We start from the raw sequence: 27172 nt of genomic DNA, 5'->3' as shown, positions 1-27172 counted from the left end.
TATTCTACTCTTCTCCACATCTCCGAATAAAGAGGATGTGTTGTTTGATTTACCTGTTCTAAAAGTAAAACATCTCTCTGCAGTGCTATGTAAAACTAAACCCCGTCTAATAGAGGTTATCAGAAGAGGTGCCCTGGATGTTTCAGTCCTTTTCAATATGGCTGAATCAGTAGAACAGCTGGGTTTGGGGCAATTTTAATTATTTTTCTTATTTAACATATTTTGGCACAAGTAAAAAAAAACATTCACACAAAAGTACCTGATTTAGATGAGCAGATGGAGGCTATTCCATTTCTTTCCCAGCAGGGTGCCACTGGCACAGTGAATTCATATGTAGAGACGAGCATTGCAAAGAGAAAACAAATATTAACATAGCTCAGCCTGAAGCTATAGCGCAACACCTCTAGGCTGAAACAGCCCAGTGGGCAAAATGTTGTGCTATTTACATGTGTTTTTAAGATGTCAGTCTTGTTAGATTATTGTGTTGGTTAGTATACTCATATAGTAACAAGTAAAGGTTTATTCCATACTGAAAAAAGAAGAAAAGAAACACAACATTTCGGCTGTAGAGCCTACTTCAGGTGACACCTGAAGGCTCCACAGCCAAAACGTGTTTCTTTTCTTCCCTTTTAATAATAATAATAATTGCTCACACTTATATAGCGCTTTTCTGGACACTCCACTCTAAGCGCTTTACAGGTAATGGGGACTCCCCTCCACCACCACCAATGTGCAGCACCCACCTGGATGATGCGACAGCAGCCATAGTGCGCCAGAACACTCACCACACATCAGCTATCCATGGGGAGGAGATTTCCAATTCACAGATGGGGATTATTAGGAGGCCATAATTGGTAAGGACCAATAGGAAATTTGGCCAGGATGCCAGGGTTACACCCCTACTCTTTTCGAGAAATGCCCTGGGATTGGCATCCCAGGAAAATGCCCACAGAGAGTCAGGACCTCAGTTTTACATCTCATCCAAAGGACGGCACCAGTATACAGTATAGTGTCCCCGTCATTATACTGGGGCATTAGGACCCACACGGGCCGCAGGGTGAGCACCCCCTGCTGGCCCCACTAACACCTCTTCCAGCAGCAACCTTAGTTTTCCTAGGAGGTCTCCCATCCAGGTACTGACCAGGTTCACACTTGCTTAGCTTCAGTAGGTTGCCAGTTGTGAGTTGTAGGGTGATATGGCTGCTGGCATATTATAAACCTTTACTTGTTCCTTGGAAGCCTACACGTGCTGGAGCAGCTACAGTACCTGCTTGAACTTTCTCATACTCATACAGTTACTTGAGAATGATATATAATATATTTTCGTATGTAATTGAAAGGTTGCTCCTTAACAGATTGCCATTAATGTTTGCTATTTACACACTACATTTAATGCAATGATTCATACCCATTACAATGTTACTGAAAGTTTGTTTAAGAAAATAAAGAGTATATACAGTGTTTTGACTGAACTTAAGACTTCTCTTTCCACCATCTTGTACAGTATGTATGAGCTCAAAGGTAGCAGCCACTGAAAGGTGCTTGGCCATTATTAGGAATCGTTAAAGTAATACCATTCCAGGTTAACATGGGTGCATATTTTAGTTAGATGACATTCAACATTGTTCACACCAAGAAAAGGGTGTTTTCCCCTGATAACCTTTGGCTTTGATGACACAGAGAAGATCATTTTAATATCTTCATATCACTAATGAGAAGTACCTTTCTTGTATGCAAACATCTCCAGGCTCCTTTAAATCACAGAAGTACAGATGCAGCCATTCAAAACGAGCAAGGTACGCTGCGGTACAACACGGTGGGCGTGTCACATCATAACACGTCATATCACCTCATACCGCATTATACCGCATACAAATTTGATTATGTTAATAGTATCCGGAATCATCTTGTAAAACTGCCAGGTGGAGCTAATAAAGCTTAACCTCTCATATACAGCATTTGAGCTTTCACCAGAAAAACACCTGGTTTCAAATCCTGATCACTGCTGAGGGACAATCTTTATCCAATTAAGAATTTAAGTTGTGTACTCTCTAGACTTTTAAACTGTGTATTACAACATGTTAATTATTATACATTAAAAAGTTGGTATATTTTATAAAAGCAAGATTGCTCAGACAAAGGTACACAACCTACCACCTTTATCATAAATATTTTATATCTTTACCGAAGATATTACTAATAGTATATAATAATGAATAATGAATAATGACCTTGGACAAGCAGTAAGCTCAAAGTATTACCCTGGTCCACTTTCTTTGTAACAGTCTTTGTAAACAAAAATACTTTTTTTATTGACAAAAAGTAACACCACAGCATTTCGTTGATCCGATCACATATTCGGTTCTAATCATACAAAGTAAGTTTTGAGAATCTCCGATTCACCGTGCCTTTCAAATGCTCATAAATAATATTAATTTAGGAACATAAACATATCATGTAAACTATATATGGCTGGTGTTGGTATTTTAAAGAAAAAATATACACCAGTATTCCACCTTTTTCCTTAACATTTTAAGCATCAAAGTCTTACATGTGGTTATTTTGGAAATTATTTTTAATATTTTTATGTGCTCCTTCTGACCATATTAAGTTTACATACTTTGTGAAAAGTGATAGTCTTTTAACCTTTTCTGTAAATTTGCTAGTTATCAGCAAATTAACAAATTAATAATGATATAATTATATTCATGTACTGTCTGGCGGAATAAACTGAAGAGTTAGTTAATGCGACATGGAATTATTAAGAGTTAGTTAATGCAACACGGTATTCATAACATAGCACTTTTGCTTTTCCCCAGCACTAGCAAGGGAATTGAACCCAAGCCTCCAGCATCAGTCAACAGGGAAGCAGCCAGTCAAGCTATAGTAAGATCTGTCCTCAACACCAACGGACCAGGTCCCTGCTATTCATATGAAAGGCAGTGACGTCATCGCACTGGCAAGCCCTCAGTCACCTGACCAGCGGATCACTGCATCAGAGAGAGTCAGTATAGCTTCTGGGAAATACATTTTTTTGACCACGCACAAATATTCTTACGTCCATATCTTCACAAGGGAAACACAGAAAGCTTTCAAACCAAATGCATTTTAAAGACCATGACGGGGTAAAGTAAGCTTGAAGTTCAAAAAAGATTTTTACACACCTGTAGCGTTTTCACAAAACTTCCTAGAGTTACGAAAACACTTGCTGTGTGTACAAAGTACATTGTGAATGTTTTCAAAGGCTTCACTATGTTGTTTTAATGCCATTTTTCTTACCACACACAAATATTCTTCTGTCCATATCTTCGTAAGGGAAACAGTGCGAATTTTAATACTAATTAAATTACCGCAGGCACTTTTCCTCCCCCTCTACATTCTCAGAGTAGAATAGGCTAGCCTTCTAATGAAAGACAGCCCCCCTTCCCCTTACAGACAGGAAAAGTATTATAAACTTAATATGGTCAGGAGAAAGGAGCACGTAAAAACGTTTCCGAAATAACCACATGTAAGACTTTGATGCTTAAAATGTTTAGGGAGAAACATATTGGTCTGTATTTTTTCTTTAAAATACCAATACCAGCCATATATAGTTTGTAACGCAGGGATTTCTATATTTATGTCTTTATTTAATGGTTACATTAGTGACAAATGCTAAACTTTTAGCTTCAGTAACACATACACGGTATGGCATACATGTTTGTACATGTACATGACAATATAGTGTCGATAATATTTATTGTCAGTAATAATATCAGCGAACATGGTTTTACTGAGGGCTTTTCAGATAGTTGGACATTCAGGTAGATTGCCAGGCGAAAGGATTTGTAAATATATTTAGTTAAAGCAAGTCAGTTTTTTGCAATACATAAAATACATTTATGCAAAATACAAGGAAGAAAAAGCACCCGTTTTTGTGCATAAAAGGTGGTTATTAACTATTGAAAGCTGCTTTTATAGCTTTTAAAGTCATGCAATGTCTAAGTTAAACAGGAACACATCATGATATCTCATTTTTTATTTATTTTTTAAAATTTAAAAAAATCATTTTCCCAGCCTTAGAGAGGGGGTCTGCTCTCATTGACAGCTAACACTCCTCCATACACATAAGTGCAAAATTAATTACGCCAATTTAAACATCGTATTTACAATTTGTTGGTAATAAAAATGTTAAGCTCTCTAAAGCTTTCTCAGTCAAGTATGATAATTTACCTAGGGAGTTGTGTAAACATGCGTAAGCAGCAAAAGATCAGCTAAACAGGGAAGAAATCACTTTCAGAGAAAATGTTTCAGGTGTGAAGAATTTATTAGGCAAAAACCAGGCTAACAGGCTTGTTTTGTGTTCTTCCTAAGGATTCATATGAAAGATAGTGACGTCACCATCCTGAGGCATGTGTGTGTGTGGCAGGCAGGTCAGTTTAGCCTTTGTCACTAATGAAACCACTAGATAAAGACGTATAAAAATCCCTACATTACAAACTCCAAGCGTTTCATTTTGTCTATTGCTACAATATCGACAGCAGTGTAGTTACAAGGAACATGTCAAAATGTTTCCAAAAGAACCACGATTGAACGAGTTTTGATAATAATAGAGAAATAATAAGAGAGCCCCCATTACCCCCATTTTGATTTGAATCGCAAACGCGTGTTTAATTAAATGCCTTTATTGATTCACAATCTGACAATGCAACGTAAATCATTATCTCTGTCTTCTAAGTATCTTAATTAACTTTAAGCATAGCTTTCTCACCATTTAGGTTTATTTTTCATACCATTGTTAAACAAAGCAGGAGTGTATTGTGCTTCCTCTTGGGATCAAACATGGAACGATTAGATTATAATTGTTTTTATCTTTTAAATAAATTTTTAAAAAGTGTAATCTATACTAAAAAGTTGTATTTATTTAATACCACTTGATAGTTATATTAATAGAGATAAAAATTCAGGTTGATACTGTTTAGACTTTTAATCATTTTAAACTGTATTACAGCATCTTACACATTAAATATGAAAAAGTCAGTATATTTTATGAAAACAAGACTGCTCAGTTGTACAGTATAAAGCAGGTATGTTTTTTAATGTTTGTAATCGTTATTCTTGCAAGTACAAACACAACATAAACTGGAATGCTACAGAACCCTAAACCAACAATACACACTAGCCGAATATAGCTGTGTCAGTCTTCTGTGTAAAAAAATCATAGACATCATGATCTGAACATCATTGGGTGCTGTTTTTAAAAAGCTGTTTAGTAAAGAATATGAATTTTCCTGATGAATGAAAACAGGAAATAAAGAAAGGGTTTCAGAAATCAAACAAAGCTTTATTCCCATGCTTATAGTCTGGGTAATTGGAGACTGCACTGTTCTGCTTCCTAAGGTTCTTATTGCATGAAGCCGTATTGAACAGCATTTCTCGTGTTGTGAATGTGTGTACACAGTGGTCCCCCAGTGTTTCTTGTTAGTACGTAATTACGCATTGGTGAAAAACCTGAGGTTTACAAAAAGAGAATGATCTCACTGATAGTTTTATGTAGAAGCTGTAAAAATGTTCACAAGTCGAGGTCTTTAAAATGCGTTTTGTGATATTTAGAAATACCAACAAATTCAATATAGTGTCGATATTATTTATTATCAGTAATAATATCAGTAGCAGTTTGAAATTACAAATTAAATTGAATAAAATAAATTAAATTTAATTGAAATTACTTAGCTTCGAACATGTGATATTGAGAAATATAAAAAATGTCAATATAGTGTCGATAATATTTGCTATTTTAGTTTTTCAAAGAAATGTTTATTTGTTAAAACAACACTAGTGGCAACTATAGGGCTTGAACCACAGACCTCAGACTCATGAGGCAGGCACTTAAGCCATCACACCACAGCCACATAGAAAGCAGTGAAACAGCAATACACATATCAATAGAAAGTCTTATAGTTCTGTTTGTGCTACAGTATATGAATATACAGTAATTATATCATTATTAATTTGTTTAGATATGTGTTTCCATATTATATTCCCTGTTAATCAAATTCTAAAAGTATGCTTTTATTTATGCTGATAACATGCGAATTCACAGAAAAACATTAAAAGACTATCACTTTTAAAAAAGTTTATAAACGTAGTATGGTCAGAAGGAGCATGTAAAAACGTTTCCAAAATAATGACATGTAAGGCTTTGATGCTTAAAATGTTTAGGGAGAAAGTGGAATACTGGTGTGTATTTGTTCTTTAAAATACCAATACCAGCCATATACATTTTACATGATATGTTTATGTTCCTAAATTAATATCGTTTATGACCATTCGACGCATTATGCTCCTCTTCTTTTTATGCTCAACTACTAAAATGTCCCTTTAGTTGTAAAATTCCATATAAATATTCAATACTAAGTGGATTAAAGCATGCACAGTAAAGAGATTAAATGATGAAATATTTTTAATAATGACCAATGCACCATGAGTGCCCCTGTCGGTCATTTTGGCCAGCCAATCACATACCAGAGTACGCTGCAGTGGCTTGTGGGTAGTTGCATGTGGTATGGGTTTGTACAGTGCAGTTTGAATGGCTGCATCTGTAACACGTGAGCTGTTATCTTTATTCATATTACAAACAGAGGGAAGTTTACAGATTTTCAAATGTCAAGCTAGAACATTTTGGGACAAACGTTCCAATGTCAATTTAGATACAGGTACAGGATCTTCAGTCACTATCAAGCAGACAGTTTTTCATTTTTGAGGGTTTTGTTACAGCTAACCTAAATCTCTCTCAAAACACTTCCTACTTAAATCTACAGTTCAAAAACTTCTCAGGTAAAATATGAAACTCTTATATAGTAATAATAAGTTGTCAAAATACAATTTTGTTCTTCATTTTAAGTTTTTCCTTCTCATAAACCACACCTTAATTAATTAATTAATTAATGTTGTCACTTTTAAAAAGTATTTTATGACTTGCCAGTTGACGTACCAAACTGTTTGAAAAGCTGCTGGATTTGTATTACAGATGTAAACAGTTATTTCAAATTATTCATTATAGATTTGAACCACTTATAATATGGAATCACAACCTTTTCTTTTCATATCTCAGTACATTTTTAGTTTTCTGTAATTATTATATCCAAAGGCTTGCAAGATAAATTTGAGCCTGCACAAGGACATCATGCTGTAGGAGACATACAAATGTAAGGGAAGTAGGCTCAGTTGATATTAGCATTGAATAGGAACAAGTAATAGGTTTATTCCATGCTGAAAAAAATAAGAAAGAAAACACGTTTCGGCCGTAGAGCCTTCTTAAGGTGTGAGAAAGACAAGGCAGTAAGCAAAGGTAATGTAGCGGGAGAACGAAAGATGGGAGAGAGGAGGAGCGAGAGGCGGGAGCAGGGGACAGAAAGAGAGGCCAATCAAGAGGTGTGAAGTCAGAATAGGTGTAGAGAGGTGTGAACATTAGCATACATTACCATTGAATAGATGACTGAGCATCATCTTGTGTTACAAAAGATAATTGATGATAAAACAGTAATCTAATAAAAAATATTGAAATAAAGATTTAAATAACACAGTCTACATGTAAACCTGAAAACCTCATCAGCTAGTGGTGTTTTGATTCTACCTGTTTTTAAACACATTCAGTAAGAAAACAGTGTTCATTGTGTGTGTATTTATTAAAATAATTGTGACATTGTTCCTAATCAGCCAGCCGCACTATACTTTTGTAGCCTGAGATTACCATGTATCCCAAACTAAGCAGGATGGTTTTGGTCAATACTGGGATGGGAAACATGAACAGTAGGTGGACATGTACAGTAGGTGTACCCTTCAGTGGAAGACAAAGTACACTTCTTCCTGTTTACAAGCACTTTGGGATTCCTCTGGATAAAATGTTGTACAAATTACAAGCAATATTTGTTTTAAATCCAGTTCAAATTATTTGTAAGTAGGATGATAGTGATGACCACCCAGGGACTTTATCTGAGATATCAGAAAAGCATGCTAACATAAAAGTTATGGAAAAGTGGGATCTTATGCACGGCACAATTTTAAAAGCACAGAGAGCAAAGCTTACCTCCAGCTGTTTCTTGAAACACTTCTGATATCTTAATTTTTATTAAATTAATCATTTAATGAATCCTTTTGTAAATTATCTCCTGCTTTGCATTCACAATGTTTGTATTATAGATACATCTTACTGTATATATCTTTTTGTTTTAGAAACATTGGTATATTTTCAGAAAACTGGATATGAATATTACTTTCTTTCAAATTTTTGGCTTTGATGAAAAGTTTCAAAGATTCTCTGAAGATTGCAGTATTTTAAGTGGAGAACCCAGAGGTCTCCAATTCCCACTCCTATCCTCTCCTATCATGGACAGAAAACATTATCTGTGTATTACAGCAGCATTCTGCACAAAGAGTCCATATTCACAGGATCTGAATGATTCATATCTTCATATCAGGCTCCCAGAAGTCTCCTCTTGCCTTGAGCTATCTAAAGTGTACAGGGATACCAATGCATAGAAACATGGGCAGGAACAGAATTAATTTGAGCATTAACTCTACAATTCCCAGCCGAAATCTACTGTAAGAGCCTGCAGGCCAACCAATCTCAAACCATAACGCAATTATATAATAGCGGAGTTATTCCTGGGTTGACAGTGGAACCCTAGGATTATGCTGCAATCCCATTTGAAATGTCTTCAGCCTAAAGCAAACCTAACTAAAACCTCAAGCTAAAAGCTGGCTAATTCACCCTGGGGCTGGGTCAACAGACCTTCAGATATGAGCATAGCAGTTTCGAATTTACTGAATTTTCCAAAACCTTTTTATGACCTTGCTTGTAGGTTAACAAAAAATAGAAACTTTTCAGTGAAACAATCATTTTCACATCTCTTAAACTTTTGAAACGCAATATTTTACATTTATTTTGAAAGGCTGTGATATTTAAAAAATATAAGAAAATATTTAGCTGATCTGTTATTGAACTAAACAGTGTACAATTAAAAAATATTACTACTCATCAGGCATTTACTGTATAAATGTTACTATCTATTTTTGAATGTTGCAGATGAGAGAAGGGGGTAATTCAATATTTATATGCAAAACACCAAGTTGTTTTAATATGGAACCACATATTGTCCTTGAAATGTATTGTGAGAAACATATCTAGACATACCTAGATGTGGTCTTCTTCAATTATTACAACTTTCCAAAAACAATGAAATGTGAACATAAGAAAGCTGTAAAGAATTGCTGAAAACTAAGAACATGAGGAAGATTTTTACACAAAAGACTGTGGGAGTCTGTGACATGCTACCCAGCCACACTTTCAAGGCCAATTCCCTGGGTTTCAAGAAACGGCTTGATGAGATTTTCGGGTAAATTAGCTGGTAGCAACATAATGGGATTAATGGGCCGAAAGGCCTCCTCTCATTTGCAATCTTTCTTTGTCTGAATGAACAATCTTTTTCCACATAAAAGAATGGGATGTGTTACCCATTAAGGAAAGAGATGCACATTAACTCTCAACAAGAATAATCCCACCGAGCAGAGAATCTGCTGTGACTGACTTTTTAATACAAATATTCTCATTGTGTCTCCATGCACAGTGGTGGGGAAGAACTTAAAGTAAATACAGCATTCTCTCAGGAAACAAAACTGTAGGATTGGGAATGTGTGGTCCTGACAGGATTTCTTGGGGACCTCTGTAAGGAGGCATTTCAATAGTTAAAAGTGACCATACTGTGGGTGAGGATTAATGTGCAATGCAACAGAATGGCATTTCATTTTGGGCAGAGACTCAGTGGTTATCCACTCAAATAATGAGGTGGATGTCCCAGAAAGCAGGGAGAGTGATAGACTATGCCACACTGATAAATACATACTGTAGGTTCTCTCCCACAGGTGATAATCAGTCATAGGTCACTCCTACAGGTGAATCCTTTCTGATGAGATTCAAAGTTGGCTTTCAGTGTTTTACAAATTATTCACTTGGTTGCCAAGGGGTACTCCTAGACATGCAGTGTTCTGTTTTAGTGTATTCCATACAGTTTCTTATCACCAGTTTAATTCAAATTAATCATAAAAATCCTGATGTCAGTTGTAATTAGAACAGAAATTCACAAGAAACATCCTTCTCACACTTTAATACTCCTTTTACTACAAAATTTACTATTGCAGTTATACCTTGAATGCCTTGCTGGATTCAGTGAGAGAGCTTCAGCTCAGTTTCTCTGGAGTCCTGAAATAATGTTTCAGTTTTTTGATGGGGGTATTCTATATCTCGCAGAATATACAATTCGAAGTCAAAGTTACACTTTTACATTATATTTAAAAGTTAAAGTTACTTTTTGTATTTAATGTTAATACAAAACTAGAAATGTAACAGAAACACTGGACTACAGGACTCCTTTAAAATATTATGACTTTTGGATTCAAGACAGAATCATAGCAAATTGATGAAATTGCATATATTTCATAGACACAGCAGATTAATTTAACTGAAAACAGGCCTCTTACAAGTAAAATATTTTGTATCTCTGAGGTCAGCAGATTCACTCCAACACATCTTTGTGACTTACAAGGAACTAACCTTATGTCGAAACATATTTTTAACATGAGGATAGTTATATTTTAGTCGAGGAGTTTATAAATTAATCCTACACAATTCTTTGATCATACACATTACTATTGAGTACACAGCTGTCTGTACATACTAGTGACAAGACTACACATTTAAACTTTGGTCTTTTTGTAGACATAAGTGAAATGAAATCATAAGTATTAATTCACTAGGAATAACAACACTCAAGAATCAAGCATATTAAAAGGCTTATTAAATTTTTTGTCATTATACGTTTTTCTTAACCTGCTTTGCCAATGGCTAACCACCTGGCCATAGCATGAGGAGGCTAGGACCCCCATGCAGAATGTGGCGTGACCAAGGAGTAGCTGCTAAGTTGTAGATAGTATTTATAATGTTTAGTTGAGTACATTATGTCAAGATTGATTATGAATTACTGACAGCTGAGTCTGATTGTTGTCATCCCTCCCAAACATTTGTTATAAATTCATTCTGTGAATTCTCTCAAATATCACTTCCTGAAACATACTGTAAGCTTTAAGAATAAATCAGCATAAACATCTCCTATCTAATCAATATACATGGGCAAAGGTGCTCTGTTATTACATTCAAGGCAGTAGTTCTTGATTAACAAACATCTATGCTTCCTAGACATATGATAGCCTGCTAATTTACGTTGTATAATTCACTTACTGGAGTTAAAGATAATTGAGTGGAACTCATGTGACACAATTTTATTGGAAACATTTGCTTTTAAAATATGTATTTTTATGCAGTGTGGATGTTGTGCATTTCAACTTAATTTATATTGATGATATGTAATTTCAATTTATATATGCATTGTATGACAGAGAAATTTAACAAAAAGTTTGGAAATATTGAACAGAATCTTATAAACTACATGAATTATGTAAAACTTTATTTTTTAATTCTCCTGGAGGAAATGTTTCAATTAATGTTTCTGCATGTAACCTACAATATATAAAAACACTATATTAAAAACTTATATGTTGAAATATTGATTGAGTTATTTTGTTATTTATTCTGTAAATGAAAGGATTTCATTTGGGTAAAGCACTAGCTTGCTTATTTAATGTATTATTGTAAAATTGAAATCAATTTTACATTTTCACCTTCCGTGGTACTTTTTGTTCAATAATCTATATGAACATTATACTATATGATGATGATAATAATAATAATAATAATAATAATAATAGCTTATACTTATATAGCGCTTTTCTGGACACTCCATTCAAAGTGCCTTACAGGTAATGGGGACTCCCCTCCACCACCACCAATGTGCGGCATCCACCTGGATGATGCGACGGCAGCCATAATGCGCCGGAACGCTCACCACACATCATCTATCAGTGGGGAGGAGAGCAGAGTAATGAAGCCAATTCATAGAGAGGGATTTTTAGAAGGCCATGATTGGTAAGGACCAATGGGAAATTTGGCCAGGACGCTGGGGTTACACCCCTACTCTTTTCAAGAAATGCCCTGGGATTTTAAATGACCACAGAGAGTCAGGACCTCGGTTTTACATCCCATCCGAAGGACAGCGCCTGTTTACAGTATAGTGTCCCCATCACTAGACTGGGGCATTAGGACCCACAGGGACGACAAGTTGAGCACCCCTTGCTGGCCCCACTAACACCTCTTCCAGCAGCAACCTTAGTTTTTACTAGGAGGTCTCCCATCCAGGTACTGGCCAGGCTCATGATTGTGATTGTGAGCTCTGTGATTGTGTAATTTATGTTCAAATGTAACAAAGCATATTAGAGATGTGAATTTGTTCCAGTTTGTGAAAATGTGGAGTGCAGTAGTGGCAGGACTGATGTTTCAAAAATATAAGTAGAGTGAGCCTAAATATGTATTATATAAGTATAAAATGACAAGTACACACATTTGTGCCTAATTTATATTTTAATTGAATATAACATTTTCCAAAGAATATGACACAACATATACATTGACTGCAGTTTCTAGTACAGGATTTTAGGAGGCCTGCGGTTTCACCGTAAGATTATCTTCAAAAGAGTTAACATCTCATCTGCACCCTTAAAAGAAGTCAAAACAGTTACATCTAGAACAACAGTGGGGGACATTCAGATAGCTATTACTTGTACTGTATATACTGTACACTTTAACTATACTAGACTAGAGGTCTCCCATCCAGGTACTCACCAGGCTCACACCTGCTTAGCTTCAGTAGGTTGCCAGTTGTGAGGTACAGGGTGATATGGCTGCTGGCAAGAGACACCAATGAGCACCTTGCTACATAGTAGTTTCACCTAATCTATAGATACACCTAATCTGTACTTCAAGTAGGTAGCTGCATAGGCATGCATAGGCTGCATAGGAACAGGTAACGGGTTTATTCCACGCTGAAAAGAAAAGAAAGGAAACAACGTTTTGGCCGTGAAGTCTTTTTCAGGTGTGAGAAAGACAGGGTAGACGGCAAAGATTTAATAGCACAGGAGAATAAAAGCTGTGAAAGTGGAGGAGGATTGAGAGGCCACTCAGGAAGAGCAAGTGGAAATGGGTGGAGAAAGGTGTGAAGTCAAAACCTGCATGAGAATAGAGAATATTACATAAAATAAGTCTATCATAGTACTTCATAGTACTGTGGTACTTTATTATCTTTAGTCTTACTCTACTTTACATTATTATACTATATCTTTCAATGATTGAGAGCATCTTTACATAGTGTATATTTTAGCCCTTACATGATTAGTCAGAAGACAATATGAAGACAAGCGTAACATCTGGTACTCTGATCAATATCTAAACATATGTCATTTTCTCTTTTTCTACCTAGGTGTAGGTGGCTCCAAAACTCTGTCCCAGCTGACAGCAGGAGACTAAGTGAAAGCAGAAGGGATTCCAAATGGCCAACTATACATACACAAATGCCTCTCAAGGCAATGACACAGGTTTCATACTTCCAGAAAGCCCCTACAAGACAGTGGAGGTTGTTTTTATTGTTCTCGTGGCAGGATCACTTAGTCTGGTCACAGTTATTGGGAATATCCTGGTCATGGTTTCCATTAAGGTAAACAGGAACTTGCAAACTGTCAACAACTACTTCCTCTTCAGTCTGGCTTGTGCTGACCTTATCATTGGGGTTTGTTCCATGAATCTGTACACAGTATACACTGTCATTGGCTACTGGCCCCTTGGGCCTGTTGTCTGTGATCTGTGGTTAGCCCTCGATTACGTGGTCAGCAATGCCTCAGTAATGAACCTGCTCATCATCAGTTTTGACCGCTATTTTTGTGTCACTAAGCCTCTCAGCTACCCAGTTAAGAGAACCACAAAGATGGCTGGTATGATGATTGCTGCAGCCTGGGTCCTGTCTTTTATCCTCTGGGCTCCAGCTATTCTGTTCTGGCAATTCATAGTTGGGGGGCGAACTGTACCTGAAAGAGAGTGTTACATCCAATTTTTCTCCAATGCTGCAGTCACCTTCGGCACAGCCATCGCAGCTTTTTACCTGCCTGTCATCATTATGATGGTTCTCTACTGGCAGATCTCCATGGCCAGCAAAAGCCGCATAAAGAAGGATCATAGGAAACCTTCTGGCAACCAGGAGGCTTTCTCCCCAAGTTTGGTGCGGGGACAAATTGTCAAACCCAACAACAATAATGTGAATGCAGAGGAAGTAGAAAGGGAGCAGGTCCTGAATCAGAATCAGAATCAACACCTGGCCAACCAACATGACGGAAAGCTTCAAAATGGTAAAGCCCCTTCTACAACAGGAGAAGATGGAGGTATGGAGACCTGTGGCCAAGGGGAAGAGAAGGAGAGCTCCAATGATTCCACCTCAGTTAGTGCTGTGGCTTCCAACCTGAAGGATGAGGAGTCAGTGTTGCCTGCTAAGGATTTGGGTACAACACCCAGCCAAGCCCCTGCCCGCCATCGTGCCAAGGCTGAAGGATCCAAACTCACTTGTATCAAAATTGTGACAAAATCCCCAAAGGGAGACTGCTATGCCACATCCAACACTACAGTTGAAATTATCCCAGGTGTGGAGAAGCAGAACCTAGTAGCTCGTAAAATTGTGAAGATGACAAAGCAACCCCCAAAGAAGAAGAAAACACCCCCATCACGGGAAAAAAAGGTTACTCGGACAATCCTTGCCATTCTATTGGCTTTTATTGTGACCTGGACTCCCTACAATGTCATGGTTCTCATCAACACTTTCTGCTCCAGCTGTGTTCCTAACACTGTCTGGACTATTGGCTACTGGCTCTGCTACATCAATAGCACCATCAACCCTGCTTGCTATGCTCTCTGTAATGCCACCTTCAAAAAGACATTCAAACACCTCCTTCTCTGTCAGTACAAGAATATTGGAGCAGCCAGATGAAAAAAAAAAGTTTTTTTTTCTTTTTTCAATTACTTTTCTATGTTAACAAATCTTATTGTAGCACTTTACACAAATGCAACTGCAACCAAGCGAGAAGACAAGAGTTGGTAATTTCTTATATGTCATGTGAAGAAAACAATTGCGTTTTTAGATATTAAGTTTGCAGATGGACAGAAAAAGCACTGAATAAGGGAGAGATGAGAAGTTATCTCAGAGAAGTTATCTGCATGCCATACCTGACCATATACAAACACAAAGCACAGAAAATAAAACATACATGTTAACAAATTAAGCAAACTAAAGCATATATATAGTTAACTAGGTACAGAACTGAACTGTTGCTCATATTCATATTATTTGCCATTAAAATTCACATAGGCACACAGAGACAAACAGAGAAACACACACACAAACATGCATATTGACAACTTTCTCAGAAACTGTAAAGAACATAACTAAAAAGTCTTCAAACTTGAAAAAAGGAAGTGCTTCTGTGCTACTAAATACAACACACATTTTAAGGGAAAATAGGGCTGACTGAAATGACAAACAGTGTTTGTATTTCAGTATAAAACAAATGAAATACCTGTATATATAGTATTTGTCAAAAATAATGTAAAGACTTTACTCATAAAACTATGAATGGAAGATGAGTAAGAAAGTGAGGAAACTGGGATGAAGTCTTTGAAGAGACGCACACAGGAGGGATTTTCTTTCTTTATTCCCTGTGATTGTGTCACACTTGCAGCCAGTGTGGTGGGGAACATAGTAGCTTATGTGTCTGTGTGTATGTACAGTATATGCTTTTGACAGCAAGTGGCCCAAGCAAGTTCCTTCTGGTTTGTCCACTACAAAAGAGTCTCTACCATAGTTTTATGCTCTGTCATCAATGGAATATCTTTCCTTTACTATCTCTTGTGAGGCTTGATTCACCATAACTTGACTATTTGTTGAATATTTATACCCAGCACCTCACTACCAAGGCCACATGCAATGCAATACTTAGCCATTTTCCACATGACATTCTGTTAACTTGGCTGATCCACATTTTAGAATGGTTTGCTACAAATACAGTACATTATAAATATAATTATAATATTAAGCACAGCTTTATTTTAGTACTGTGACAAGCTATTATTCATTAGGATTCACAACACCCAAGAATTCAATGTAATTAAAATGTTTATTGAGTGTTTTAGTCAAAGTAAATATTGGCCTGGCCGCAGGAAGTGGAGACTAAGACTCCCATGTGGCGTGAGATGTGACCCAAAAGGGCCTGCAAAGGTGGATATGGAGTGGAAGAGGGGTGCAAAAGACAAATGTGAGGAAAGAAAAGGCATATATGTATGGTATTTATCATTTCTAAGGTGAGGTAATGACATTAAGGAATGATTATGATTCAGGGCAGCTGAGGCTGTTTGAACTTGGCTGTTGTCATCCTTCCTGCACTCGTTATAAACTCCATTAAGGGATTCTCTTATTGTTTATGAAATATGTAAAGTGCTTAATTGTGACATTGTCTGAAAAAAAGAAACAAATTGTTTTTTTCTCAAGGCAAAGAAAGTTCTCCAAAATAGCTGCAACGTGGTATAGAGCATCTTTTATAGTATTGCCTTTAGGCTGCTTGTCACCCACTATAAAGGTGTATCATTAACCAGCCCACAGTAACACTGCAGCCAGTTTGTGGCTACGCTGGCATTAATGTTCCAGTACCAAGATTAATATTCATTATAACAAAACTCTCCTGGTTGAGTTGTAAACCATGGCCTCCTTCAAAAAGTAGACAAACCTTTTATACTAAAGTATTAATACTCACTCAATACTAAACTGTATAGTCACTTACAGTAAATACCAAATGAGCAAGATTTGAGCAAGATTTCAACCTCCTCTCATTTGAAACTTTCTTACTTTTATAGCAACTAGTGTTTTACTCACATAAAAGTAAAAAAAGTATTTCAAAATATGAAAATTTAAAACAATATTAAAATATAGTTTTAAATATCGGATATCTTATTTTTTTGCTTTAAATACTTATCTGAAACCTTTGAAAGCTACAGCTCCTGACTGTCAAGGGACTATAACTGAACATGGATATTAAGAGGAAAAAAAACATGCAGTATAAAAGTCCTATGTGTTTCTTTTGTCTGGCAGGAGAAAATATGAAATCACATGTTACCATTCTTTGGAGATAGAACATCTCCTGCTAGACTATATGACATTAATTAAAGTGATGTTGAGCAAGATAGTGAAATAAAATGATTTTCAGCATTGCTATTTTTTTAGAATTGATCCTACTGCTGTATACCACCTTACCTGTTCAATTTTAAAACAAAATCAGAGAACATGTTTACAGTATGTGTTGAAATAGATATTTCTCATGCATGCTACAAAATAAATACAAAGAAATGCATGGCTTGTACCAGAAAGTAATCATAAAAATCCATATAATAGTTTTTTTAAACACAATTGTCTGTCATTGTGCATTCTGGAGTAAGCTTTCTTTAAAAAGTGAGCTAGAGATGCTATCAAATTACAGAAATAGTTCTTTTTAGGTACATGCCATGCTGCTAACACAGTTACATTTACAGAGACTTAAATGAGTAAGATTACGACCTCTCCAAGAACACCTACAATTACATCTAGAACTACAATCTAGAAAATTATTATTATTATTATTATTATTATTATTATTATTAATATATTATTTCTTAATATATTCTACTGTATGCCCATGGTCCAGAATTACCTGCCCCCTTACTTATTATCTTATTATTTCATTTCAGAGTGCATTTCATCACTGTGTTTAATTGAGTATGAATATTTACATTTTTGTCTTTCTCTAAAAGAAAGGGCAATTTAAATGGGAATTCTTCAAATCTTTAAATTTTTATTTTCCAGCAGGGAATTTTGGGGGGGAAATCTTTAACTTCAGTCCCAAAATTTTAACATAATAGCAACACACAAACACACGAAGCAACATGAAATCATGTACTGTAAATAGTAGGCAGATACAAAAATAAAGAATGACATTTCATTTTATTAAAATGTATGAATTAACATGTAAAATTCAGACATTGTAATGAGGGATAAAATGAAAAATATATTAGGAACTTTTGGAATCTAGAATTTGCATATTTAATACAGTATATATAATATAGTCATCATCACTAGAAAGGTGAATTATGGGCCTCTCAAGTGAATACACCGGTAAAAGTGTAAATAGAGCACAAGTTGAGCCCTTTAATTTAGATACTGTTTTTGCTGGTTCAAGCCTGCCTTATGTCATTACCTCCAGCCGTGTGACATTAAACCCTGTGACTTGCTGTGTTGCCTGTGAAAGCTGAACCGAGCCACCATTTAGTACAAACTCAGCTGTAATCAGAGTGTGAAAATGGCAGATAGTTCAACAGTGAGTTTCTCATAGAATATGCAGTACTTCCTTTCTTTATCTTTCACTTTTTAAGTAGTAAAATGTAGTTATAAGTCAAGTTGCTTGACAATTGCCAATCAAAACTGAGGAATACAAGAAAGACTATTTCAAAATAACAAATGCACTAGATGTGTTTGCTGTCCTTTTATTTTAAAAGGACAGTTTACATTCTTATGTACACTCTCATGTAAGTGTTGATATGGTTTTCCACCTAACTGTAAACCCTAGGCAGGAAACAATGGATATTCAGAATTATTGCACTATTCATCAGATCTGAAAATTAAATAAGTCCCATCTTACAAATGCACATAATCTGAATGCTTTCTTGGTTGCTCAAGGCATGGTAGCATGAGAAGGTAAGGATATATTGTGTATGATTTAGTAAGCAGTAGAATTAGTAATCCAGCTCTTTGGAGGCTGTTATCCCAATTCAAAGCGGACCATTTGTCTGATAAGTGGACATGTGCCTGTGTTTCATCAACACACACACTATGAAGCTCTCTTGAAAGTCCTTGGGCACAGAATACTTGATTAATCTATTACTAAGCCTGTCATCTGAGTGATGCAAGAGTATGTAAGTATTCACTTTAACAGCTAAGTGTTTAGTTTAATTTGTGCAACTTATCCAGGAATTTGTCAATAGCCTTAGAATGAAAATGGATCTTGCACTGCCAGGGAGGGTTGAGCCTGCCTTCCACTTGGCTGCCATAAACGATTTAGATAATGTTTAAAGTTACAGTACTAAATCTTTTTTGACATAACATTTAAGTGAAGAATATTTTTCAGGTTTGCAAATAATTAATAAACAGAAGGCAGTGAGATTAGCCTCCTACTTTTAAAATGACAAGTAGACAAAATGGCAACAGAAAATACTGCAAGGGATAATAAAAATACTAAATTATGTTTAGAAGCAATATATAGCTTACTGTCACATAAGAATTAAAATATGACTCACAAATACTGCACAAACTGATGGAACTCACTTCTGTGGAGCACTTAAATGTTGTTTTTAATTATTACTCTGACATATTCAGAATCAGTGTGTCTTCAAAGAAGTTGACTAAAGTTTTATTTTGGTAGATTTGTTAATTTGTTAATTTCCTGGTCAGGGAATGACTAACCCAATCCAGTTTTTTATATAATTTGTTTATTCTATTTTGTGGTAACCTATCTACTATAGTACATAAATCTTGGCAGCAGATATCAAACAGAACTATTGATGGTGAACATTAGTATGTTAAACTTTTCATGTACTGTTTTTTATAGCTTAAATGTAAGCAGATATCAAGCTAAATGACACACAATTGGCAAGAATTACATTATATTAAATCAGGTGTTAAGTGATTACATAATAGTACTGTAGAATTATACTGTACATCTTGCTAAAATGTAAGTTAGAGTTCTCTCTAAGTTATACAGTATTTACAGTATGTCTGTTGATATGGCCATGTGAAGGGTATTGTGATACAACAAAGGTATTCAAAATCAATCATCCTAAACTAGGGCATAATGTAGGTCCACACAGCCATCTGCTTTCTCTGCTGACCATCATGTTAGTTGTTATTGTCTTCTTGACAGATTATTCATGAAGGGAAACATTTCCAAGAAAATGAAGTGTCAGTTTGCATAAATGTGGTAAATGTCACTAAAGATCGTTCTATTGAATTATGAAGAAAAAAAGTGCCTTTAACCTACGATGCATTTGTTTTCCCACAAATAATAAGCTTTTACCAGTACAATTATTTTTCAACAGAAGCATTTGTAGTCATGTTTGGAAACATGAACTCTATTGATTTTTAACCATATTTTCAATGTTTAAACTGAAATTAAAGCAAGACCATACAGTTTAAGAGTAATGAAAATAAGTGTCAGGAAAATTTGGTGAACACATTTTTTATTGTCTTGATATAACGCAGTCACAGCATGACCAATTTATTAAGATCATAATAATACATAGAACACTAACTTAAAACGGATTTTAAGTTCAATACAATATTTTCATATTGTATTGAATGATGGCCATAAAAGTAATATAGTGATGTCTGTGTTATTTGGCTCTCTGAATAAGATTATTTTACCATATGTCAGGTGATTTTGGTTTAACTCTTCTTTTGCTGTTTTTAATACCAATCTAATTATGGAAAATACCATCCCAAGTGGCAACCTCCAGTACACAGAGTTATTTTGGTACTCACATTATTTGTATGAACTATATAAAACTATAATAGTTATAGGAAATGTAAAAGTCTAAAAGACATATTTTTTGGCTTTTCTATTTTGAATTCAAGGAAGGACAACATTTTATTGTGCACCTTACGTTTATTCACACTTCTGTACATGTTGTTACAGGTACATATCTTTAAAATCTGTAAGATTTGCAGGGTGGTTATGTGAAATATTATTAATATTCACTTTTCAAGTGCGTTATTTCAAAGTTCTGCAATGCTGCAACCAAGAGTTCTCAAGTAACACCTACTGTAATTGTGAATATCTGAATAGTCATATTTTTGGTTGTCCATTGTAATACCTGTAAACCTTTCAGGTATCCCCCAAAAATTACAGGCATTACACTATGGAGAATATATTTGAACCATGTTATACATACTGTAGGGGCTAGGGACCTGAAGTGTTGGAACTCAACGAAATGGTATACAGTATATAGAATTATTTTTCACCAAAGTAACAATATAAATATTGAGGTTTCTAGACCATAAGAGTTTAATTAAACTCTAATAAATTGCCCTTGTGACTTAAAGTGGCAGGCTCTTGCCATAGGAATTAATGAAATAGAGTCATGTTAGGGACTATAAGTTAGATTGACTGTATGTTTCACTTGCAGCTAAAATTCAGAAGATCCCACCGTAAGTTCTGGTTATGTTCCTAAATAATACAACTTAAAGCAAAATGGTTTAGGGGAATTAATATCCCTCTAGGAATTAAGTACATGCCCAGCAAATAGTTTAAACACTTGTATGTATATTTAAAGTACTGTACCTATAACCCATGAAAATAAATAGAAATGGATGGATAGCCTCACCCACTCTTTTCAAAACAAAATGTCCAAAAACAAAATGTGCTTTAGTGAAGATTTTTTTCCACACACTGTATTTAAAGTTAGTGATCACACTTTGATACATTGGCTGCATCAGCAAAACATTACATGGTAATAATAACTGAGTTTCAGTGTTGGAACTTAACACCATTGTCTACAAGAAAAAGTCTGAAAAATGAAGAAAAATGTTAGATTTTGCTTTTCCCAATATTCTTTAGTTCCAAAACAAATTCAATGAAAAAGTGTGGGGACTTTTTTCATCAAATTCCTAAATGACATATAGTGCAGCAATTTGTATTGCAGACTAGCAGCACTGACCAATAAATACCAGATTATCCCATGTAAGGTTTTACTTTTTTCTTTTGTATACCCCGATATCTTGAAAACTGTCAAGTTGTAGTGTACTGGCTAACCTATATTTCCTATTCTGGGGGTACCAGCACCACACTTACAGAGCATGTCTGTGAACATGCTAAAATAATCAGATTTCTTGAAGTCACTGAATATAACAACATTTCTCTCATTGACGTATACATGCATCCATCTAGAATGAGCCATGTGTCAGCTGGTATACAGTGGAAGGCACCTTTTACCATGGACAACAGTGAATCATTTTATATTTTCTAATAATCTGATGCAGGATTGCACAACTCTGGTAAACTGCCAAGTGACTCAGTGAATCCTTAAAGTACCACAGCTGCTTGTGATTGTCAGACAAATTGGTGCAGTATTACATGTTTATTAAACCATTAGTGCTTTCCTGTACAAATCATACCGTGTGCATACTTGTGGGAAACAATTTCATTAAATACAATGATTACATTAATGAGACAGGATATTGTTAACACATTTGTTAGATTTGTTAAAACTCCAAATGAGATATGTCACAATATTGAATAACATGAAAATAATTATCATTATGTTAATTACATACAGTATACATAATTACTAGTAATTATTTATAAATAGTAATAAGAAATCAAATACTTTTAATTTAAATTTTAATTATAAAAATATATTATATCTATTGGCTTTAAACTAAAAAAAAAATAACAAAAATATAAATTTTCAGTAGTGATTTCAATTTATATGTCACGTACTGTTAGTTGTATTGAAAGCAGATACAAGTTTGAACTTCATTTAGTTCAACATTTGTAAATTATTAACATTGCAATTTGCAGCTACTGTATATTGTTGAGATACAGTGTGCACCTTTTGAAACATTTTAATATCATTTTAGTGGTTGCTTGCAAAGCTGTATAGATAATTGCACATACTATAGATGAATGTGCCAATACTGTAATTAATGTACAGTTTGTATATCTGTGAATATTACTTCACAGAACTCTCTAACGTGTGGTGCTGAAATAAAAACTAAATGCTGTGCTATGAAGGAGACAGTTTTTGTTCTGTTTTAAACAGACCCATTTAAACATAAAATTAAAATTATTTTAGAAATGTAAAATTAATAAATGCAACTCACAAAACCCAAAAGCATTGTAAATATTTGTCTTTTGTTTTTGTCTCCTCATGTCAGAGCAAGTAATCAAAATACATAATAAAGCCTTTGGGGGGTTGTGAGACAAAATTCAAGAGAAAAAATGTCCTTGCTGCAACCAAAAATCAAATAAGATGCACTGCAAACAATTATCAGCTGCCCTGCTTACAGAAGTGTTTCACACTGTTGTGCACCACCATTTGTATTGGAGATGTATCAGATATTAAACTGAGAAGAAAACATTTATATTAAAAATCATCAGATATCTACAATGCATTACATAGAATGAACTGAGTTTATAAAGCCAACAGAATGTCCAGATCTGGGGGATTAAACACATGCACTCATACTAAGGAGACAGGAAGTAGAAGGAGAACAGGCACAACATACAATATTATTACTTCCACACAGGCAGTCATTAGGGGAAAACTCCAGTGCTTGAAAAGAGCTTTATTTTCTTTCTCTCCAGCTGGCCTAGTGGTCGCTTTAGTGACAGTTTCATTTTCCATTACACTTCAAAGTGACATTATAAAGACAACATTGCTGCAGAAATTATAAAAAGGGTTACTCTCATTCCCAGTTCTCCTGACTGGAAGGACACAATGCAACCATCAAGGTGCAAGACATTCCCGTTTTCATCTGTAAAGTTACCTGATGTGCATTCTAGATGACTGCATCTATTCCATGGGTAAGACCTTGGAAAAAAAAATGAATGAGTAAATGGACATTCCAAGAATGGAAAAAATAAACCAATAAATCTAAAAATATGGCTTTCCTTGTTTTCTTGTTTTAAAGGAAATTTAAAAACAAGTCGTAGTGAGGGGACTCCTGAGTAACTCACTTATTTAAAGTTCCTTGCCTCCACTGGGATTAAATGAGTAAAAGCAAAAAAGAGGGGTTGTGTCTCAACAGCAATTACTACCAGCAGATGCAGATGTACTGTAGGTAGTATCAAGAGGAACTTTGTCTACTACCCAGGAGACATTTAACATTTAAATTGGAATGTTACAAGATACAAATGGCTAGCATCCCATGTTTGAATGTTGTATTTTTTTATGGAGGGGAATTGTTTTATTATCATTATCATATTATCTATTGATCAAAAATATTAATAGAGTGACATAAATGTGATAATCAAATTCAACCATACATTAATTAGATTTTAATAACAAAAACCTAGTCCTGACCATAGCTTGAACCATACCATATCTCTAGGCCTTTTATCAAATGTTGCAATTACATAAGGGTTTCATAGTATCCTGTAATCAAAAACACGAGAAAAAACAAAGGCACACATCTACTGTATTTTAATCGTGTATCCTATTATCAAATACTGCAAAAAAATAGAATACATGCACTGCACTGTATTTCAGCAAATTTATATATCAGCTGCAGTAATTTTCAAATCAAGAATAGCACATTGTATATAAATATGTTTAATTTTGTGGCAAGCAAACAGAAATCATAGTGTGGAAATATATACACTATGTATACTGAAAACATGTTTTTATGAAATTGTAAAGAAACCAAAATGTATGATTAGGATGATGAGGGTGTTGCCTGGGCCACTCCTAGAAGCCTTCGTCTAAAATACTTGCTGTTTCTAAGCACATAATGGTTCCCCACCATGGAATGGCCAAAACAGGGAAAGCATTATAAACTATAAATAGAATTGCTGGCCATTTATATTATGTACACTGTGTATGACTTTGCATCTACTGTATATATGTGAGTATTTGTGTGGTGAAGTTAGTGTTTTTGTAAGGATCATTTATGACTTCACTACAGAGACAAATCATGTTCTCAGTGATTAACCAGTGGTATCTGTTTTCTTCACATTTTGATCATATAGCAGGCAGCCTCGAGCATGCCCTGCTGGGATCTTTGAAAGACAAAGACAGTTATCTAGTACACAGGAGAAACTTTAGTTAAAAAGGCTGTCAGTAATCGAGTCACTGATGATTCTAAGGGAATGAGGGAATTTTTAATTATAAAAGCGGCAGAACTTTCATTGAAAATATCATAGTGTAAATAAATGTTTTTGTATAAACATTATAAATATGTTTGTCTCTTGTAACATGATGTATAAAGATGTAAATTCAATATTTTCTGATGAAATGGGATAGAAGTGAAAGTGGTTTATGAGTCTAAATTCAAGGAGATTTACTCTTGCGCTCTTTGTCAAAGTGTACCCATCACCACTTGCCAAGAGAAACTCAGAATGAATAGAATGAGTATCACAAATGGAATATATCTCAAATAGAGAAAAAACTGCATATTGATGCCTCACATAATAACCTCAGTAAGGTAGGAACAGCTTAATGGGGAAAAGTGAATGTTTGGATGAGTTATTAGGAAGCAGAATAAACTAGTCATATGGAAAAGACTAATATGAAAACCCAAAAGAAATCAGGTAGCTGTGGAAATGGAAGTTAGGACAATAACTAAACTGAAACCTGCATACCATACTATTTAATCTGAACAGAGGCCTAAGAGATACTTGACTTGGTCACAATGGGATAGAAAATACTATTGGAAATTGTTGTTGGTTAGACTGGACATATCCATATGAGGAGCCAGGAATTATCTTTTGGCAATGATATTTAAAGCTTTGCTTTTGAAACTCGGCAGATCCTGCAATTGTAATGTGTGAGAAAACTGGATTCCCACTCAAAGCATCAGGTGAGATAAAAATGAGGAAAGAGGAAATGACATAGACATTTTGAAGGAGTTAAGAAAAAGTACTCAAAGTTTCCCTGAGGGAAATCTGAATGTTCACTTTCTTAATGGCATCTGTTTTAGGAGGTTTACACCCTTAAAGAATACTTTGAGAACTAAGAAAGAAAGAGAAAGACCTCCTTAGCCCCAACATACAGTATACTGTAGGATATAATTTTTAGTTGCTTAAAGTTTGTAGAACATCATTGTGCTCTCATTGACTGTGGCTTGTGATTTCTTTCATACAGTAGATAGCTATCCATCAGCAGAATATGTTTGAATTATAAATATACTATACATGTAATATCTATGAAGTATAGTTAAACTGTACAGTATATACAGTACAAGTAATAGCTATCTGAATGTCCCCCACTGTTGTTCTAGATGTAACTGTTTTGACTTCTTTTAAGGGTGCAGATGAGATGTTAACTCTTTTGAAGATAATCTTACGGTGAAACCGCAGGCCTCCTAAAATCCTGTACTAGAAACTGCAGTCAATGTATATGTTGTGTCATATTCTTTGGAAAATGTTATATTCAATTAAAATATAAATTAGGCACAAATGTGTGTACTTGTCATTTTATACTTTTATAATACATATTTAGGCTCACTCTACTTATATTTTTTAAACAAAAACTGTGATGATCAGTCCTGCCACTACTGCACTCCACATTTTCACAAACTGGAACAAATTCACATCTCTAATATGCTTTATTACATTTGAACATAAATTATACAATCACAGAGCTCACAATCACAATCATGAGCCTGGCCAGTACCTGGATGGGAGACCTCCTAGTAAAAACTAAGGTTGCTGCTGGCAGAGATGTTAGCGGGGCCAGCAGGGAGTGTTCACCCTGCTGTCTATGTGGGTCCTAAAGCCCCATTATAGTGATGGAGACACTATACTGTAAAATAAGTTGCATCTTTTGGATGAGACATTAAACCAAGATCCTGACTCTATGTGGTCATTAAAAATCTCAGAGCATTCCTCATACTAGTAGGGGTGAAACCTTGGCATCCTGGCCATATTTCTCATTGGCCATTACCAAACATGGCCTCCTAATGATCCCCATCTATGAACTTCTCCCCACTGATAGTTGATGTGGGGTGAGTATACCATGCGCACTATGGCTGCCATCGCATCATTCAGGTGGATGCTGCACATTGGAGGTGGTGGAGGGGAGTCCCCATTAACTATAAAGCGCTTTGAGTGGTGTGTCCAGAAACGCACTACATTTAAATGTAAGGAATTATTATTAAAATATAATGATATATGACATCTTCCACAATTATTCAGGTTCCAGAGGAAGGCTCCACAGTTGAAACATGTTTTCTTTCTTCTCTTTTAAGCATGGAATAAACCTATTGTTCCTTTGCAGCCTACGCATGCTGATGCAGCTCTCCACCTAAATTATTTTCTTAGATATACTGTATCTGTTCATAAGCTTCCTTTGTATACTGTATACAAAACACACGCTCCAGATTAATCTTAACATAAATTGTACAATTAGAAC

At 35.2% G+C, this 27172-nt stretch overlaps 1 protein-coding gene across 2 annotated transcripts in view; it reads left to right on the top strand.

Moving 5' to 3' along the window:
- Window positions 1–26218, top strand: part of chrm2a (cholinergic receptor, muscarinic 2a) — a 191354-nt gene extending 165136 nt beyond the window's left edge. For both annotated transcript variants that reach the window (XM_015353108.2, XM_015353107.2), the window contains exon 3: window positions 13407–26218. In XM_015353108.2, the coding sequence (XP_015208594.1) occupies window positions 13476–14957 (1482 nt within the window). In that variant the 5' untranslated portion in view covers window positions 13407–13475 and the 3' untranslated portion in view covers window positions 14958–26218. The remainder of the gene's footprint in view (window positions 1–13406) is intronic.
- Window positions 26219–27172: the final 954 nt, after the last annotated feature.

Source organism: Lepisosteus oculatus, chromosome 7, assembly GCF_040954835.1.
Source record: "Lepisosteus oculatus isolate fLepOcu1 chromosome 7, fLepOcu1.hap2, whole genome shotgun sequence".
Taxonomy (NCBI): Eukaryota; Metazoa; Chordata; class Actinopteri; order Semionotiformes; family Lepisosteidae; genus Lepisosteus; species Lepisosteus oculatus.
The sequence above is the reverse complement of the archived record's forward strand: the minus strand, read 5'-3'. Positions and strand labels throughout refer to the sequence as shown.